Below are 18,287 nucleotides of genomic sequence, written 5' to 3'. Positions count from 1 at the left end.
ATGCGAATGCAAGAAAAATGAGAAACTAATAAAATCATGTACAACTATTATAGCAAATAACGTAACTCTGACTGGGCATAATAAGGCTGCACTTATCTCAGGTTTTGATAACACTGAAATGTTTATGTCACAAATGATGTTGAACATTATTCACTGTGTTACTGCTGTTATTAGTAGTAGTCTTGTTAGTACTCGCAGTTGTAGTAGTAGTGATAGTAGTATTTAATTGTTTCCTTCAAAAACCTCGCCAAGTAACACAGTTGATACAATATGTGTCCCCTTATTCATCTTTCATTAGATAACATCTAGCATCCTGCTTGGTCGTGTTTTTGGCCTTTACCACCTGCCAAATAAGATGACTGTGTTATATACTGTACTCGATCAGTACTGTTCCTATAGAGCCACTGAAGGGTTGCAATCCACTAACATTGACTTTAAGAATCCCACAATGTCTGTATATAAACTGATGATAAACATCTCACAGAAACTGTCTGTCTACTCAAAGCTTATGTTTCCTCTACCAAAGACAAATATGAGCAGGCATTCAGGGAATTACATCAGATTGTTGCTGCCAGGCGCTCGGTAAACAGTGTGAGCTGGTCGCCAAGGAAACCCATGTCTGATGGAAACAATTTCAATAGAGCATATTGAAATAAGGCCCTGATATTATCTAATATTATAAATAAAAATACATGCTTTTCAGTTAGTTAGCTATCCCATTGTCATGTGATCAACAGCAATGCATAAGCACTGTCATTGCAATGATTGTGTACTATGGGTACATTTGAGTATATGGACATCTTTATTTGCATAACCCATTTGTATAATGGGGAAGGTTTTTGGTCAGATAAATGTCACTACAAGGGCCTGGAGAGGAGTCCCAGTCTATCAAGAGAAAAAAAACTAAAAATGAGGTTCTTTATTTGTAATTATTTGTAATTTGAAGATTACTTTAATTTCAGAGTTAAAGGTAAAAAGTCTCAGTGTTTGGAGTACCATATCTGATAAAGAGAGGTGTAATATTAGGATGCAAATACATAATAATGCAAGACTGCCACCTATTGGATTGGCTGATATATAGTTTGACAGAGCACAACTGATACAGAAACCTGTTAACTAACTTCCCCACTTCAGCAGTTCAGTTCTCATGCAGTTATTATTCCAACTCAAACATCAAGGACTGCACTGACATCTCCTGGCATATATTAAAATGAAAATATGTATATCTTGTTGCATTTTTTCTTTTTTTGGCAACTTCTAGCTAAATTGCTGAATTAAAAGTGGGGCCTCTCAACTGCCCACTCAGGGTGCTCATGATGTGATGTTGCTTCTTTCTAAATGTACTCTGGGAAGTTAGACCACCCAGTTGTGGCTGAAACCTTTATAAAAAATTAACTGCGGTACGGTACCCAATGGTAGAATCATGGTGGAAAATGTTGTGAAGCAGAGTTATGGTAAAGCACAGCACAATAAATGGTTAACAGTGGTAAAATGCAGGGAAACAGCCAACATACCATGGTAAACATCTAAAGGTAAGCTACCTGGAGAAGTTGATATTATCTTACTACATTAGCACAAACAATGTAATCACCTTATTATAGCAATGGCAAGGATTGTTTTATTTATATTATATATATATATATATATATATATATATATATATATATATATATATATATATTTATTTATTTATTGCATTAATGTATCTTTTGAGAGTTTTAAATAACTGTTAGGATAAAGTTTTGAATGCATACCTTCTAAATTTCATTCAAATGTAACTTCTTACCTATTTAATATCCAATAATAGTTCACAATTGTTAATTTGTATCATTATTTACTAGGCTTACAAATGTCCTTCAATCACTGATAAAAAGTTTAAAAAGGTTACTTGAAGCTGACTTTCCAAAGTGAGGATTTTTTAGAAATGAACACTAGATGCTGTGCAACTGTAATTTTGCCTTCTGCATCTGTGAGTTAGTAAATGAAAAGTCTCTATACAAAATTACACATATTTCATAGGTTAGACTTGCAGCTGACCACAAGTAGTCATTTTCCAAGTAACCTCAATGCAGCAATTCAGTCCTTTCAGAATGGGTGCAAATATTAGTTCATAAAACAGATAAATAAGGACCTAAGCAGAAGCAGCAATAGTAAATGATAGGGGACACATACCATATTTTAAACAGGCATTCACTTAAATATTAAGACAGTGTATAAAGTATTGCTGTAATAATAGTTGAAGCAGGTTTCACCTTCATAGAGTTCAAGTGAAAGTTACACAACCTCAATTTTAATGTCAAGTCCCCTTTTTTTGCATATAAACAGGGTTTGTTATGACAAAATATACCAGAGACAGACAGTTTTTGGTTTCTTTTTATTTGTTTATTCCAGAGATGATAGACAAAGAGAAGGAGATGTGATACCTTTTTATTCATATGTAAGCATCAATCTCTCTTTCCTACTTTCACCTGAAGAAGAGACCTTTGAGGTCTTGAAAGCTAGTGATTAATTGTCATTTAGTTAGTCCAATAAAAAGTCACATCTCCTTCTCTTTGTCTAGTTATTTATTGAAACACACGGACGTTGTTCTGTTATATACACACACTGAATAAGAAGCAGGATATCTCACAGCGAAACTAACATGAACATATACTGTAGGACCACCTAAAGCCACTACACAATAGTTTCAAAAGCCTTGTAATGACCCTGTAGTTTAATACTATGCTACTGTAGCTATGCTACATCTCTCTCCAGACAGTTGCATGGTATCTCTGCACCCCCAGACACAAGGACCCCCCCTTTTGGTCCACCTAGGCCAGTTTCAGCACCTCTTCAACCATGACCCCGATGCCATCAAAGATCTCGTGCACTGGGGCGTTGCACATGAAAGCGCTGGTGGTCACTATCTTGTTTTTAGCGTCCACGTGAGCCTCTTTTACGTGCTTGTTAACGTGTTTGCAGCCAAGCTCCTTCATCACGTTGGCTGTATTTGCATTGGGCCACCTAGGGGATAGGAGGAATAACTGTACTGTTATATACAGTAAGAAAGGTATTGCCGTTCAGCAAGCTGTAGAATCAAAAGTATTCATGGCAATATATTTGGTATGTTGCAGATTATAAATTAAAACATACTGAAGGCTTTTAAACACACAAAATCATGTGCTGCCTTTGCACATTTTCAAACTACTGAATCTATTCTGTTTAGATTACTCGTATTTTATAAACATGTGTTTTTATTACAACTTCTGTAAGCTAAAACTTTATTACCCCATTTATGAATACTAAATAATAGAACAGCTGCACTTACATTTCACACTCCTTGTCATGGCCCACAGTGAGCTCACAGCCAGGCAGGATCTTGGCTGCCAGGACAGGGGAGATGCAGCACAGCCCCAGGGGTTTGCCAGCTTTGTGGAAATCCTTGATGGCTTTCTCCACAGCCGGGTTCACCTCGCAGTCCTTCCCCTGCGTCGCCCATGTGCACAGGTTCTTGGCTACACCGAACCCACCTGAACAAAGCAACTCAATTATCATGCGAGACAAATGTGGAACAGTCTCAAGGGATAAACTAGGTTAGGTTAGGTGTAACCCCAGCTTATATCACTGTGCTCATCCATGCCTTCATGTAGAACGGTAACTTTACACTTGCTGATAGTCAATGAAAGTACCTCAGAGCAATGTGTTAACTGTGAATGTGTCTACTACCATTATTGATAAAGATCTGGCCAACTGCTACATAAAATGTAGTGAGAACCAACAGCTTCTCATTTTGATAGGAACGCCTGGTCCCTTTCTCTCTGTAAGACAGAGCAGTCCGGCTGCCCCTCCCTCTCTCACTCACCAGGGATGATGAGAGCATCGTTGTCGGCGAGTTTCAGTGTGGCCAGGTCCTGGATGTTTCCGCGGACAATACGGGCGCTCTCTGTCAACACGTTACGCGACTCCTCCGTCGGCTCCCCCTTTATGTGGTTCACCACATGCATCTGAGCCACATCGGGGGCATAGGCGTTAACCTGGAACACAGCACACAAACAGTCATGAGCTACCACGGGTTACGTGAGTGAATGATCATGAATGTATTCATTTGCTTGTGCATGTTACATGACAGCTTTGCCATTAGTCTTTCCATGGAAGCCTGGGTTCAAATACGACTCAAGCAAATTAGCTTGGTGGCCTTAACCCAACTCATAGCGGACATTCGTCTCTGCTTAACCCAGGCCCAAAGCCAGTATATTATAATATGTCAAATATGACACTACATTTTTCAATACAATGTCAATTAATCGCAGTTAAAGTCTGTGATTAAAGCATTCATTTCTTTGGAGATTCATTTTTTTTAACGTGCATTAATCTCGCGTTTCTCTTTATTATTTCTTGACGTTTACTTTTTAAAAAGGTATTTTTGTATTAATAAGGTATTAATACACCAGGATTTTAAAAGCATAGTTTGTTTGTGCGCTGCGTCGACTGCTTCCTGATCACCCCAGGTAACAGAGGGGCGAGGAAGTGTGTCCAAAAAAAACCAAACTCCTGCTTTGCTGTACGTGTCTCTTTCTTTCACCGCTGATGTGAGGCAGTGATATGTAACAAAAGAATCATACCGAATGTAACATCGCCTGTTTTAAACAGAATATTCTTCTCACTGGTAAAATTTGACTCTATTGCAGGTACATTTTTTTAAATACATATATTTACATATCAGTGAATAAAAACGTTTTTGGTATATTAGCGCTGACAGTCTATACTTTACCGGGACCTGAAAACTTTTCAATTCATCTCAACCTGACAAATACTGTTTAACCAAAATCATCATGTATAATAATTTACCCGTGTGTGTGTGTGTGTGTATTTATACAGTTTAACGTGGTTTAAATTACATTAAAACACTGAATGCTCATACCTACAGATTGATATAAAACCTTTACTGATTTGTAAAAAGACAGCAATGCCTATGATCTGTCTAATGACTACTAATATATATATATATATATATATATATATATATATATATATATACTGTATATTATAAAATAATTATTTTTATTATAAGCAATGATACATATATTAAACAAAACTGATCAAATATATATATATATTATATATATATATATATATATATATATATATATATATATATATATATATTATATATATATATATATATATATATATATATATATATATATATATATATACACACACAGTATAATTTGAAATGCACTAAGGTGAGTAACTCCATTGTGATTTAGCGTTGGTTAAAACAATTTAACAGCATGATGGAGTTTTCTGTATAATTCTGTGTAAATAAATATAAAATTATAAAGAAGGGGTAACAACTAATCCAGAAATAGAACAGTTTTTTTTTTCTTTTTGTTATGCTGGGATGTTTGTTGAATAATAATAATAATAATAATAATAATAATAATAATAATAATAATAATAATAATAATAATAATAATGTAGCACGGAGGCAGTTGATTTGCAAGAAGATGTGGGAATAGACCTGATTATGGATTGGGGAAGGGGATGAGAGTACTCTGATAATGAGAGCGTTCTCTGTGTGTTTTGGTGCAGCCTGTGTGTGAGTGCATCACTGAGGGGGGTGGGAGCAGGTCTAACACGACCAGTCAGGGATAGGGAGTGTTGGACCAATGAGTGAGAAACGGGGAGGGACTTAGGGGTGTGTGGGTGGAGATGATAGTTTGAAAGAGAAGGGAGATCTGGCACTGGAAGAGTTGAGAGAGAGAGTTAAGATGTCAGGTTTCGTCTGCGAGTGAGAGGAGGGGAATGAGAGCCACTGTTCACCAACAGCTAAAATATTATATATATATATATATATATATATATATTAGCTCAAAGGGAGCCTGTGTTTGAATCAAAACATTGGAGGTATTTATAGGTTTTTGATGGCATGACAACTACTTGTTATTGTTTACATTCAAATCCATGATTTATTCTTACATGATGTAATGGTGTTCTATATATACACACACACACAGCACTTTCTGATTTCTTTGAACCGCAACTTTACTCTGTCTCATATCATGAAAACCACGCAGCTGAGCGCTACAATAATACAATGACAATACAATACAAATTTATATATATATATAAGCCCATCTTTATATATATATAATAGATGGGCTTGAGTGAGTTACAGGAAAATAATTCCATCTAGGGTTTATGTGACGTCATACCGTTAGGTCGAGTAGTTTATAAACTGTCACATAAACGCCTTTAGCATTTTCCAATCTCATGGAACGACCAGCGACATAATATGGAGTCAGCAGATCTTGAAGATAAGAAGTTCCGAGACCATGTAAGGCCTTATTATAGGTAATAATAATAATAATAATAATAATAATAATAATAATAATAATAATAAAACCAGCTAATGAGATGGATGCAGTAATTGTATCAAGCAAATATGCAATTAATTTTTGTAATCGCTTGACAGCCCTAATAGCAATATATGCCAAGTCTGCCTACCTTCACATTGGCTCTGCTGAGGTGGATCATAACTGCTGATGACTCATAGATCTCACTCCCATCGTACACCCCACAGCCAGCCAGGATCACAGCTACACGCTTTGCCATGGTGATCAGAGCTCCTTCTGAACACAAACACACAGAGGGCACCATCATTAAAGCAACCTATAAGTGCAATGTACTGTATGGAGACAGACTTGTTCTGTCACCCTCCCACAACAGGGTGGTCAATCCAGTACAGGGGCAGGCTTGAGGCATGCTCATGGGACATCGTGTGGAAGCTCACAATGCCATTGCAATAGAGAGGACTGAGAGCTTCAAAAAACACAGAATATATCCCAGACACAACAGGACAAATATATAATAACCTAGTAAATATGCACAGTCATTTATCTAATATACTTCACAGTAAATATTCTTTAATATACTACAGTACCTACAATATACTACGATACTATATACTGTACTGTACAATATATATATATATATATATATATATATATATATATATATATATATACTATGATATACTATATTCATCATTAAGACACACACATGATCTCGAACACATTCTTCAAATATATAAAAGTTTATTTTAAACATAAAACTCTTACCAGTAACGTTCCTTGAACTTGTTAAAAGGCTTGGAGAGAGATGTTAAGGTGTAGCAGAGATCTTTTCATTTAGTGTTTTCTGTTTGAAGCTGGTTTATATGCCCAGATGGGTTTTGTCTGGCAAACCCTTTGGGGGTGGGGCCTGTGTGCCTGAGTCCTGCCCCCAAGCAGAGAGGTGAGCAAATGGGACTTTCCAGGGAATCAAAAATTGCAGACTCATTGTTAGTACAGTATAATTGAACACAGCCATTATTTGAATATGAGTTTAATTATAAGAGTTTTATCAGGATTAGCATGCAACAGTGTCCCTAGATCATATACAGCTTCCTTCTTCCTTGAACTGGGAGACTACACTTTTAAGACAGAATCTTGGAGAGTTCTTCCTAAATTAAATGGAATCAGAAACGGAGTCCTGTGCGATAATTCAGTAGTCAAGTAAATTAAAATGTGACTTTGCCTTGAAGTTTTACCTACTTAACAATATTAAAAAAAAAATAATGCATAGTCACCATATGTTCCCAACAGGTGGTGCAGCAAACCCCCAATAAATATTGCATTTTTATTGAACACATCCAAAGATGTGAAGCTGCCCTTAAGCAGTGTGTTATGTATTCAAATTAGTTTTTCACATGATAATTTGTGTGAAATTTCAATTACATTTGGCTTCTAAACACCAGTCTTTTCTAAATCCTTCCCCTTTCACTGACTGGTGCAGAAAAAGAGGATCCTCTTCTTAGAACACTATTGCCACACCCAAAGTATTGTGTCAGGTCCATCTCCAGAACTTGCTCAAGACAGACCCACAAAGCAAAAGAAAAAAATCACCTGCAAAAAACAGCTCTCATACAGCTTGTAAAGACCAATACAGCAGGTCTACCAGAGGAGGTTGTGCAAAATAATTGAAAACAGAAAATTCCTAGTGGGGTTAATCTTTGTGAACAAAAACATCTACCCTTTCGAATAAGCTACATTTTCTCTCAAAATGTTTAACACACTCACTGTGACAGGAAAGTCTTGAATGAATGCTTTTTTAATCTTAATTACCAAATTAGTAGTTCAGACAATGCTGTATTGACCCTACAATGGCAATGCAATGGCTCTGTACGAGCACAATGATAAAACAAATGCATCCAAAATAGAGCTGATAGAATGATGCCACAGTGGTGAATTTTATTTTGATAAACCAATGGCAAGAATCAAAGAATAGCATTGGTAATCAGTTTAATACTTTTTTTTCTGTAATTCAGAAATAGCTGTGCCACATTCATATTTATGTTTATTGATATCAACAGGAGTGGTCCATTTTTGTGAACTGTAAGAATATGGGGATTCTGGATTTAAATGTATTTGCATCATCAGTAAACATTTCAATTTACTGTATGTAATGTGTCAAAGTTCAACTAAAGCAAACACCTGGTGGCACACAAGTTCCTTACATGAGCGACCGCCACAGCATTCTGTTTGGATGAGTAACTAGAAAAGCAGCTTGATAAGGTGAACCATGAAGCAAAGGGAATTTTCCTGGAAGCATCAGTTTGCAGATGTTGTCATGGTGAGCAGAATGAATAATACAACAGACAGCAAAGACACTGGTGCAGGTGTCAGACAAAGACACCTGGCTATGAAGAACACCCGGGTAAAGGTCAGCTCGGGTATAAAAATAAAACAGGTCTGAACCCTTTTTTTTCATACACGACCACAATATCCCCACAAAACAATATCAAACATGCTATTGAAATACAGAAAGCATATTTCAAACGCAAATTAAAAAGAAAACAAATACTCTCAGCGACGTATCCAGTTAGATGAACATTTTACTTGGTAGTCTCAGATACAGACATATAGCATGATGTTCGGATAAACCTAGCTAAATAAACAGCAACGTTAACGTTGAACATCAAATTACATGTCGACGACTTCTCATTATATCACACCAGACTTTAAACTAAATGCCAGAGTTTTAACAACAACAATGCTTGCACTGGTGGACGCCAAAACTGGTGACAACAATGTCATTGAAGTTTCTCAAACCACGGAATTACCACGTACAACTGACTTTTTTCAGTGTGCCGCTGCAAAGACGAATTCCCGTCTTTTTGCTGTCATATTTAAGTAAAAGTTTGCAAGATTTGCACTGTACAAATCCACTTGAACTTTCACTATCGCGGAAAACAACAACGTCGAAATGTTTCCAAACAGAATATTTACCCTTTCCAGCAACAACACTTTCCACTGCTAAACATTCTCCAGTAGACAGCTTTCTTTTTATATCAACAGCCTCCATATTAATAATGTAGAATCACTTTTTGGCTGTATATTTTTACAGCATAAACACGAGAACGCAGAGACGCCTCTCACTGCACGCTTTACGGTTTGCTCACATGGGATCCATGATAAATCGTAAGGTATTTGCATTTGCAAAAGGAAAAAAAAAAACACTCGCTAAAATGTAATAATGCATTTATTTATAAAATACTGAGTCGGCCCGGCCCGACCCGAGCGCTTGACACAGAATATACACCCGACCCGACCCGAACCCGACACACCCATACGGAAAGAACACATATTTTCAGTATATTATAAATATAGTCATTGTATACTGTTTTATATGTTACCTATATGCAGCACATATCCGTATATTTATGTACATATATTCCTAATGTAAAAAAAAAAGCAAACTGTGAACATATATGTTTAAAAATATGATGTAACTTGATTTGTATGTCATAAATATATTCTACACATTTATTTACAAAAATGTGAGTTATTGCACTTATTCCAAATAAAAACAATGAAAATAAGAAAATTACAATATTTTTGATGTTTATTAAGAAAATAAAAGTATCAGTATTTTTATCATACAGTCGGGTCGGGTAGCCAGGCTTTACACCCAGGGATGTTTGACTGAATAAAGCCTGGGAAAGATTAGCAGTGAATTGTTTTTATTGAATGCATCGTTCAGCTGGTCTTTAGTGTTTCAGTAACACTGAAAGAAGCATCTTAATCAGTAATCTAATCTGGGTGTATACGTTACAAGGTAGTTTTCTGCAATCAAAATGTTTATGGGAAGTCTTTGTGTGATAGTCTACCTGAATGTTAGGTGGGTTGGTGATATGTTAATAAAACCTTTTAGAAAACAATGTACTACTCTAAACACTCATGTATATGTGCATGTATTTAAGGAGTGTGATGAATCTTATTCATGCTTCACACTGCGCCCCCGGAGTTGAAGTGTCATTCAGTATTGTGTGTGGGGGAGTGCCACTCTTAGCTGATCGCTTTTTAGAATCAGCATATAAAAACCTTCAATACCCCTGTAGGTTTGAAGTACAATCATATGTTGCCTTTCAGAGCTTCATTACTCTTATTCGATCCAATATGATTTTTGCTTTGCACACATTGCCTCATCGGCGACCAAATATTGCAATTTCAGTTTGAATAATAACATTGAAAACAGTGCAACCTGGTGATCAAATGTTAGAATTGCATCTAAAGAGTCCCCTGTCCAAAATGTGAGTACATCCATTTTTGGGGGGGGGGGGTGGGATTTCTGGGGATATAGAACCTTAAAATAACATTGAAGTTCAGGTAGCTATAGATTGCACATAAGGGATAGGTTGTGTAAATGTAACTGCTTCACATTGGTTTCCTGTTGCACAACTATCCTGCTTAAAAGCAGACCTACGTCTCTGTTTAGTGCTGCTGAAATCTGACATATGTCCTATGGAAATCTATAGAAAATAAGTGATTGTACTGTAATCTCTTATGCAGGTTCCACTGTATTGGGATTGTTGACTCATACAGCAAATTACTGAATTTTCTATATTCCATTTTGTACCCTTAATCCAAATAACACAAACATATGTATTTATTTACCCACCTTGACAAAATGAATTCCACAGGCAGGTGAGGTCACACTAGTCTGTCTGAGGTAGCAGTGTATTTTTTTATTTTGTATTTAAATCAGTATTAACAGAGGCTTCACAAGAAATAAGTTGCATGTTCTACACTAACTTCCTTATTAAAACAACCTCTCCTGTTGGGGAACTGATGCAAATGATTTACGGCGACGGAAGAGGAAAGATTTTTCTTTTTTTTTTTCCCTGTGTTTTAGAGTGACGTTCTAGTGGGAGTCTTTCTAATCAGCAGCACTATATAGATACTGGGGTGGAGAAGTTTGAGCAAGTTAGTATTCCTGAATTCAACTGCGAGCGTCCGCGATGACTGAGCCACGGGTAGAGATTGAGTCCCTGCATTTCTCTGTTGGCATCCTTGGAATATCCGCAGGTAGGAAACTATATGAACCCAATGTCTAAGTTTTGTGTTATTACAAAATTGAAGTTAAAACCACAATGTGAAAATAACTTTGTGTGTCATACTTAAGTTATTATACATATATTAAAATATCCCTTTCAAGACTTACAAGTGCTTTTTTTTTTTTTTTTTTTTTTTCTTTTTTAACGTGTTCTGTACTGGGTTACATTTTGTCAAAACATGGCTTAGTACAGTACTTTTTTTTTTCTTGCCCAGTAAATTAATAGTTTATTTTAAACTAAATGATTCAGTCAGATGTAGGGATGTAGTAGTGAAATATTTAATAATTTATTTTTACGACTCTTAATTCAATACTTGTAGGATAGAAATTCAGTGCGTTTTACAACGTACATCTGACTGCTTTATTTATCTATTCGTTTATTGTGTAATTTAGTCTACCTGTGTAAATACCGTCAAACCCGCTTATTATCACCACGGCCAAAAGGGGACACAGTAATAGTTCCGATTCTGTCACACTCCGGTTATCATCACTCAGCCATACACCTGATTTCCACCAATTATTCAGTCAATTAAAAACATAGAATTTCACGTTTTACATGCAAGTACCTTTCTGTACGTTATTTAAATGTAAAGTACGGTAGCAGAATACGGCATACAGCACGTTGAACACTAATTAATCGGTACAATACGCAATAAGGCATGTGTTGTAACAGCACTTGTTCTGTGTGTTAATGCTTATTTCGATAGATTTTATGGTTGTCACCGATAGTTAACTACTATTTGTGATTAACTGTTCGGTCCATTTGAAATGATATCATGCAACACGTCAATGATGTATGTATAGCTGACAGTCTACCCTACACCACGACTCAGTCAAAATCTCTTTTGCAGTTAAATTAATTGTGCTGCAGTAGTACTAATTTATGTAACTGAACTACTCCGTTTAATATAATAAGAATAATGCAGTAATGTTTATTTCTGTAACAGGTTAACCACTTTGCAGTGTTTCCTTATTTTTGGACGTTACACAATGTCTCGTCATTCTGCCTTTTTTTAAGAATTTGTTAAGAAAAGGTGACACAATAACGGTAACAATTGCTTCCTTCTCTAATGATTTTGAAATGCATGTGTAGTGTGAAAACCAATAAGCAGGACTAACGACTAGTATATAATAATGTCTCAATACTCCCAGGTGCCCTTTTGCTGTTGGTAAATGGCTACAGTCACACCCAGACAGGCCCATTTATTCCAAGCACTGCACTGGGAATCTTGCTGCTCATCGTTGCTGCACTCTTGGCCTATGCAGGTAAGTGGTGATCGCCACAGGCTCTGCAGTACACTTAATGAATAACTAGGGTAACCCATGCAGGGGAACCATTTGTGGCAATATTAATTATGTCAACCACATGCAAACATGTGGATCACATGAGCCGCACATGTTACTTATATATGTATAGCTTTATCCCTTCTGGTATCAGTGTCTGATGAATCCTGCAGCATTCAATTTTCTATAAACCACAAGTGTATGCAGTCAATTGAGTGAAAGTAATGTTATACAAAGTTACCGCTTGATAAAGATACACAGCCATGAGAGATAACATTTACAAGTGGGTAACCTTTTAATCTAAATAGCAAAGTGACTTTAATGAAATAATTGGACAGGTGGTCATCTTGACTGTATACTAGGGTTGGCGCTGACTGCTGTGTTTATCTCTCCACCCCCCCCCCCCCCACCCCCCCCAAACTGCAGGTGTGAGACGGAGCTTGAACCATGCCCCTCTGTTTGTGTCAGTGTTTCTTACCATCTCAGCCCTGTGGTGTGGCTCAGGACTTGTTCATATCCTGGCTGGGCAGGGGGTGGTGGTGGGGCAAGCTGGGCTGCGTGATGCCCTGGTTCCAGGGCTGGCGGCATTTACCCTGGCTCTGCTGATAATAGGGGTGGTGGGGGTCATGCAGAGGGAGGTTGTCCTGTCGGTCATCTCCTTCGCAGTGTGCCTGGCATGTGCACATGAAATTGCTGGGCTGTATGATCGCTCCTTTGGACAGGGGGCCACGGCCGCCAATTACCTGCTGGTCTGCCTTTTGGGGGCATACTTTGGCACAGGGCGAATGCTCAAATACATCACCAAGAGCAAGCTCCAGCTACCAGGCACCGGCCTGGTGAAGAAAGACAAGCTAACAGCCTCGCAAGCTCAGGACAAGAACGACATTGTGATAACTGGCCTGGTGATGAACCTGCTCTCGGCCAGCGTCTTCGCCTGTTCTCTGTTAGGGGTGGTCTCCACTCTTTTCCAAGGTCAGGTTCCATGGCTGTGGACAGCTGGGGTTTACCAGATTGGGGTGTGCATCCTGTCTTACCGCTGCCTTGACACACTCTCTGCCACCTTCTACGGTTTCACTTCGGTACTGAAATTCGCTGAAGGCTACACCCTCCTTCTGACTGTCTGGAGCCCAACTGAGCCCTACTTCCCAGTCCCCTTCCCTGCTGTCTTTTCCATCCTATTCTTTGTGCTGGCCCTTTTCATTACCCAGAAGAGTCTGGCAGATGGGCTCTACCTCCTGTTCTACGTGGCCTATTGCATTGCCATTGCTGCCCAGCCCCAAGGCTTCTTCCAGGGAGGTACCCAGGGAGTCCAAGCCGCCATTTTCATTGTCTCTGCCATCATGGTACTTGTCTCTCTCCACAACATGGCATCACCTTGGAGGATCCCCACTGGAGAAGGGCTGGTCAAGGCTTTAGTCTCCAGGACCAGTGCCTTAAACCTACGAGAGCAAGATAAGGACTTGCACGCGCCCTACTTGGGTTACTCCAAATATGCTGATGCAGAAGTGCTAGGCCATGCCTGCAGTGTGCTAGCTGCCTTTGCCATTACTGCAACTGTCGGCCCAAGTGGACCCCTGGACATCGTGATCCTGCCCTGGGCAGTGGTAGCTGGTGGAGCCCTCCAACTGCTGTCTGGCTCGGTGGCATTCGCACGAGGCAAGACCCTAGAGAGCACGGCCTTCATCCTCTATGGCATCATGTGGGTGGTGTGGGGGCTGACCAGATATGGCGGTCTTTATGGTGCCACAAGGGGCTTCAACGTGGCCGTGGGCATCATTTGCTTCATGCTTTTCAACTGCTTTGTGATGGTGGGGACCCTCTTCCTCAGCAAGGCCTGGTTTGCCTACGCTCTAACTTTCGAGCTCATCCTGATCAGCTTCCTGCTGGACGCAGTCAACGCGCTCCCCTTTGGCTACGACATCGGGGTGACCATCATCTTCGGCCTGGTCAGCTTCTACTGCTTCCTGGCCAACCTCTTCAACAGCAGCTTCCAGAGCCCCCAGCTGCCTGTCGGCGAGCCCTTCATCAAGCTGAGCGGCTACGGGGGCGGCAGTGGCAAGTGTCCCCATGTCCCTGCCAGGAAGGCTACCTCTGTTCAGAAGATTGCAGGTACTTTGACGTCTGTGGTGATGAGGTTAAATTTTATTATTACTCATTAATTTCACTATTTTTTATATTAGCAGGGATATCTGAAAGTGAATATAAACTTTTATCCCCCCTGGTTTCAGACATCCTAAAGAACGGTGGCACCTGTGGGATCCCCACGGACACAGTCTATGTGCTGGTTGCTGCTTGCAATCGGCCCGATGCTGTAGAAAAGGCATACAAGTAAGTTTTTACTGAGGTTACAGTACGCATTCCATGTCTTATCTTATCATTCTATCTGTGTATTATTTCATCCATCTGTCTTCTGTCTTTTAATAGGAGCCTTAATCATGTACAATATTATCAACTTGTCTTATCTACTGTATACTTTCTTCCCCTTACTTTTTAAGGCAGCTCAGACGTATAGTTGTATTGCAATCACCTTCACAACAGCTGAAACAACAAATATTAGACATGAAAGACAAATTCATAGGGTGGTTTAAAAGTCACGACCAGCTCACAGATATGGGTCATAGAGAAATGAAAACTTATGTAGTAAAGATTACGTTTACCTTGAGCACTTATGTCTACAGTTTGATGTCTCAGTATGCATTTGCCTAAACTTTGCTATTTTTCTGTTCCAGAGCGAAGGTGCATGCTCAGGACCGGCCCATGTCCTTGTGGATCTCCAGCATTAAGCAGTTAGAGCCAGCCAGACACCTCATTAACCCACTGCTCTGGGACTTCATGGAGGCAGCCTGGCCCTCCTCCATCAGCATGGTCATCCTGCGAGGTAAGAGGCACTGTAGAGCTGGGTTGGGGTCATGTACCGCTAGGACTGGGTGGGTAAGGATTAATCTGATTCCTACATTGGTGGCTTGCATTGTTTATGGTTGGTCTGTCTTTGCTTTGTACACGGACAGTGGACTATCTATATGTAGTAAGTGAACTGTGCTTCCGTTCTGTATTACACCCCAGTAGTTCTCTGCGTTGGTGTTGTCATGCTCTGTTAACAGTTGGTGCTTGTTTTAACTCCTAGGTAAATGGCTTGAGTGCTTTGGTCTGAAAGACTCAGCAAAGTACATCGGCACCCCTCAGAGCATCGCCATCCGTAACCCCAACTGCACCGTCACCACGCACCTCATCGACTTGGTAAGGAGTGTTGGTTTAAAGGTTGAGACCAACTGTATGAGGTCGAGGCCTAAATCCCTGAGCGATATGATAATACCCCTGGAGAGTCTTATCTAAACAAACCACTTCTTTCTGGACAGGTGGGTCCCATTGCAGTGACGTCAGCAAATCCAACAGGAGAAGCAGACACTACCCACCACAACCAGGTCTACGCTAAACTGGGAGATAAGGTGGGGCAGCTGAGATACAGTAACAGAGATACACACACATATAGAAACAAACCAAGCTTGGACCAAAACACTCAAACAATCCCAGTATCAACAGGTATCTGTGGCAGCTTAAAACAGTTGGACTTGAAAAAGAAAGAGTATGACTACACATTGATGTCGTGATTTAGTAAATAAGGAGTTTAAGCAGCTATATTATTAGTAGTAGTTGTTAACGTGTTATTAGAGAAGTCGCTTGTTTTCTCTCGCAGGTGGACGGGGTTTTGTGTGATGGGCCTTCCCCGGAGAATATTGCCTCCACCGTTGTGGACTGCACCAAGATAGAAAGCGGGAACATTGGCTTCTTCAGAGTGGGCATCTTCCCCAAATCCCAGGTACCTCCCTGCCACCTCGGACAGTGTGGGCTTCAGTGGTGGTTTCAAACCATTTTAATATTAGAGTTTGGCTTTGCTGTTTACTGTTATACAAAAACAGTGAAATATAATTGCAATGGTTATATCACAACAGCTAAAATTACCCAAAACTCTTACAATTGTTGGTACTTCACAGTGGTAGGAACCAGTACACACACTGGTAATTCATAGCACCAGTATCACATTGGTACCAGTGTGCTACTGTATCATTACCACTGTGCAGTACTGTTGCCATTGCTGGTCTGCTAGGATTCATTCTGGTTAACCATTCTTGGCAGCATTGTGATTTCCATTTCAAAATGGTCTGCATGGTATCTGTGTATTTCTGCTGAAAGTTATGTTCTGAATCAAAGGTGCTGCAAATCTTTGAGAGGGTTCAGAGAAAACACAAAGGAGGAGGAGTGGACAATACTGCCTTCGTGACTGATATCGCTGAGGAGACCACAACTCCCGAGATGGCTGTTCGCTCCAAAGGAGAGCTTAGCTCTGTGAAGGAGGAGGTCGAACTTCAAGAAGAGGGGCAAGACAAATAGGGAGGTCTATAGGAATTTCAAGGCTATTATTTCAAAGATTCTACACAAGGTGAAACATTCAAGAACAGATTCTTATTTGAAGTGGATACCTGAGGATGAGGATGCTCACAAGCTATATACTCCTAAGAAGTACTCAAACATACAGGTATCTTATGGTTGAATAGCAACTATTGTGACATGTCTGCTTGGCTGAGCTAGCCTGACTTGTTGCACAGGTAAAATAATATTACTGTAAATAAGTAGACCCAGCTACTGTTCTCTGTCAATCCTGCTCACTGTATATACTGTATAGGCAACTGCCTTTGTAAACACACACAAAAATGAGTGAAGTCAATATGTTCTTATTTAGATGTAGGCAAAGCAAATACGCTGTTGAGGTATACGATTGTGTTGAGCTGTCAATCTTGGCAGGGGGCCACAGGCTTAATCCTATGAAAGTTTAATTGAACATAATAGTAGTGTTGAAATAAAGGAAGCTTTAAAGCAGATTGTACTGGTTTGTAAAGCTATTCCAGTTATCATTTTATGCTTTCTGAAGCTATCAATGTGATTAATGTCTGTGAGTTTGTTTTTTTCAATGTAGCTTTTTATTTATATATATCATTTTTGTATTTCTTTTTTAAGTGTTATTTCAGGATTACACAAATAAAACACCCACACACGGTTTGCTAATAACTTTTGGACGTAACTCATAAAGGAACAGCAACATTACAGTCAAATTGTTTCCAGCGAGAGACAATTACAGTTGGAAGTCAATAGATTATTTGAATAAAGCTTTTATGTTTTTTACATGTGTGTGTGGTCACTTTGTTATTCACTAATACATTTGAAGAGTTGATGCTGTTTATTAGATTAACTCTAATATACATATACTAGCTTTCAAGACTCTTCTTCAGCTGTAGAGTAAGTGGATATTTAAGGAACCAGGTGTTCAATTTCCACTTACAACAGACTTAAAAGCTAGTGTTTATTATTTATTTCTTAGCAGACGCCCTTATCCAGGGCGACTTACAATTGTTACAAGATATCACATTTTTACATACAATTACATTATTTTTTACACATTATTTTTACATACAACTACCCATTTATACAGTTGGGTTTTTACTGGAGCAATCTAGGTAAAGTACCTTGCTCAAGGGTACAGCAGCAATGTCCCCCACCTGGGATTGAACCCACGACCCTCCGGTCAGGAG

At 39.0% G+C, this 18,287-nt stretch overlaps 2 protein-coding genes across 2 annotated transcripts; one reads left to right on the top strand and one right to left on the bottom strand.

The window, feature by feature from the left end:
* Positions 1-2,358: 2,358 nt before the first annotated feature.
* On the bottom strand, positions 2,359-7,555 carry LOC117963469 (glutamine amidotransferase-like class 1 domain-containing protein 3, mitochondrial). The gene is made up of 5 exons (XM_034903662.2): positions 7,104-7,555; positions 6,490-6,614; positions 3,842-4,013; positions 3,308-3,509; positions 2,359-3,003 (listed from the first exon to the last, which is right to left on the bottom strand). The coding sequence occupies exons 2-5, from the start codon at positions 6,595-6,597 to the stop codon at positions 2,811-2,813; spliced, it is 675 nt and encodes a 224-aa protein (XP_034759553.1). The 5' UTR covers positions 6,598-6,614; positions 7,104-7,555; the 3' UTR covers positions 2,359-2,810.
* Positions 7,556-11,248: 3,693 nt separating this feature from the next.
* Positions 11,249-17,880, top strand: LOC117963477 (uncharacterized). Its single transcript, XM_058989218.1, has 9 exons — positions 11,249-11,390; positions 12,571-12,684; positions 13,129-14,811; positions 14,931-15,030; positions 15,432-15,580; positions 15,827-15,939; positions 16,059-16,148; positions 16,397-16,519; positions 16,912-17,880. The coding sequence occupies exons 1-9, from the start codon at positions 11,324-11,326 to the stop codon at positions 17,089-17,091; spliced, it is 2,619 nt and encodes an 872-aa protein (XP_058845201.1). The 5' UTR covers positions 11,249-11,323; the 3' UTR covers positions 17,092-17,880.
* Positions 17,881-18,287: the final 407 nt, after the last annotated feature.

Source organism: Acipenser ruthenus, chromosome 16 (genome assembly GCF_902713425.1).
Source record: "Acipenser ruthenus chromosome 16, fAciRut3.2 maternal haplotype, whole genome shotgun sequence".
Classification (NCBI taxonomy): Eukaryota; Metazoa; Chordata; class Actinopteri; order Acipenseriformes; family Acipenseridae; genus Acipenser; species Acipenser ruthenus.
Note: the sequence above shows the minus strand (reverse complement) of the source record. Positions and strands in the feature narration are given on the sequence as shown.

Bases quoted from the DNA above. Each gene is read 5' to 3' on its own strand.
- LOC117963469 (XM_034903662.2), bottom strand. From the start codon at position 6,597: ATGGCAAAGCGTGTAGCTGTGATCCTGGCTGGCTGTGGGGTGTACGAT. The intron at 4,014-6,489 runs GTAGGCAGACTT...GCTGTGTTCCAG, and splicing joins TCAGCAGAGCCAATGTGAAG to GTTAACGCCTATGCCCCCGA. The intron at 3,004-3,307 runs GTAAGTGCAGCT...CCTATCCCCTAG, and splicing joins CATGACAAGGAGTGTGAAAT to GTGGCCCAATGCAAATACAG.
- LOC117963477 (XM_058989218.1), top strand. From the start codon at position 11,324: ATGACTGAGCCACGGGTAGAGATTGAGTCCCTGCATTTCTCTGTTGGC. The intron at 11,391-12,570 runs GTAGGAAACTAT...CAATACTCCCAG, and splicing joins CATCCTTGGAATATCCGCAG to GTGCCCTTTTGCTGTTGGTA. The intron at 15,581-15,826 runs GTAAGAGGCACT...TTTAACTCCTAG, and splicing joins CAGCATGGTCATCCTGCGAG to GTAAATGGCTTGAGTGCTTT.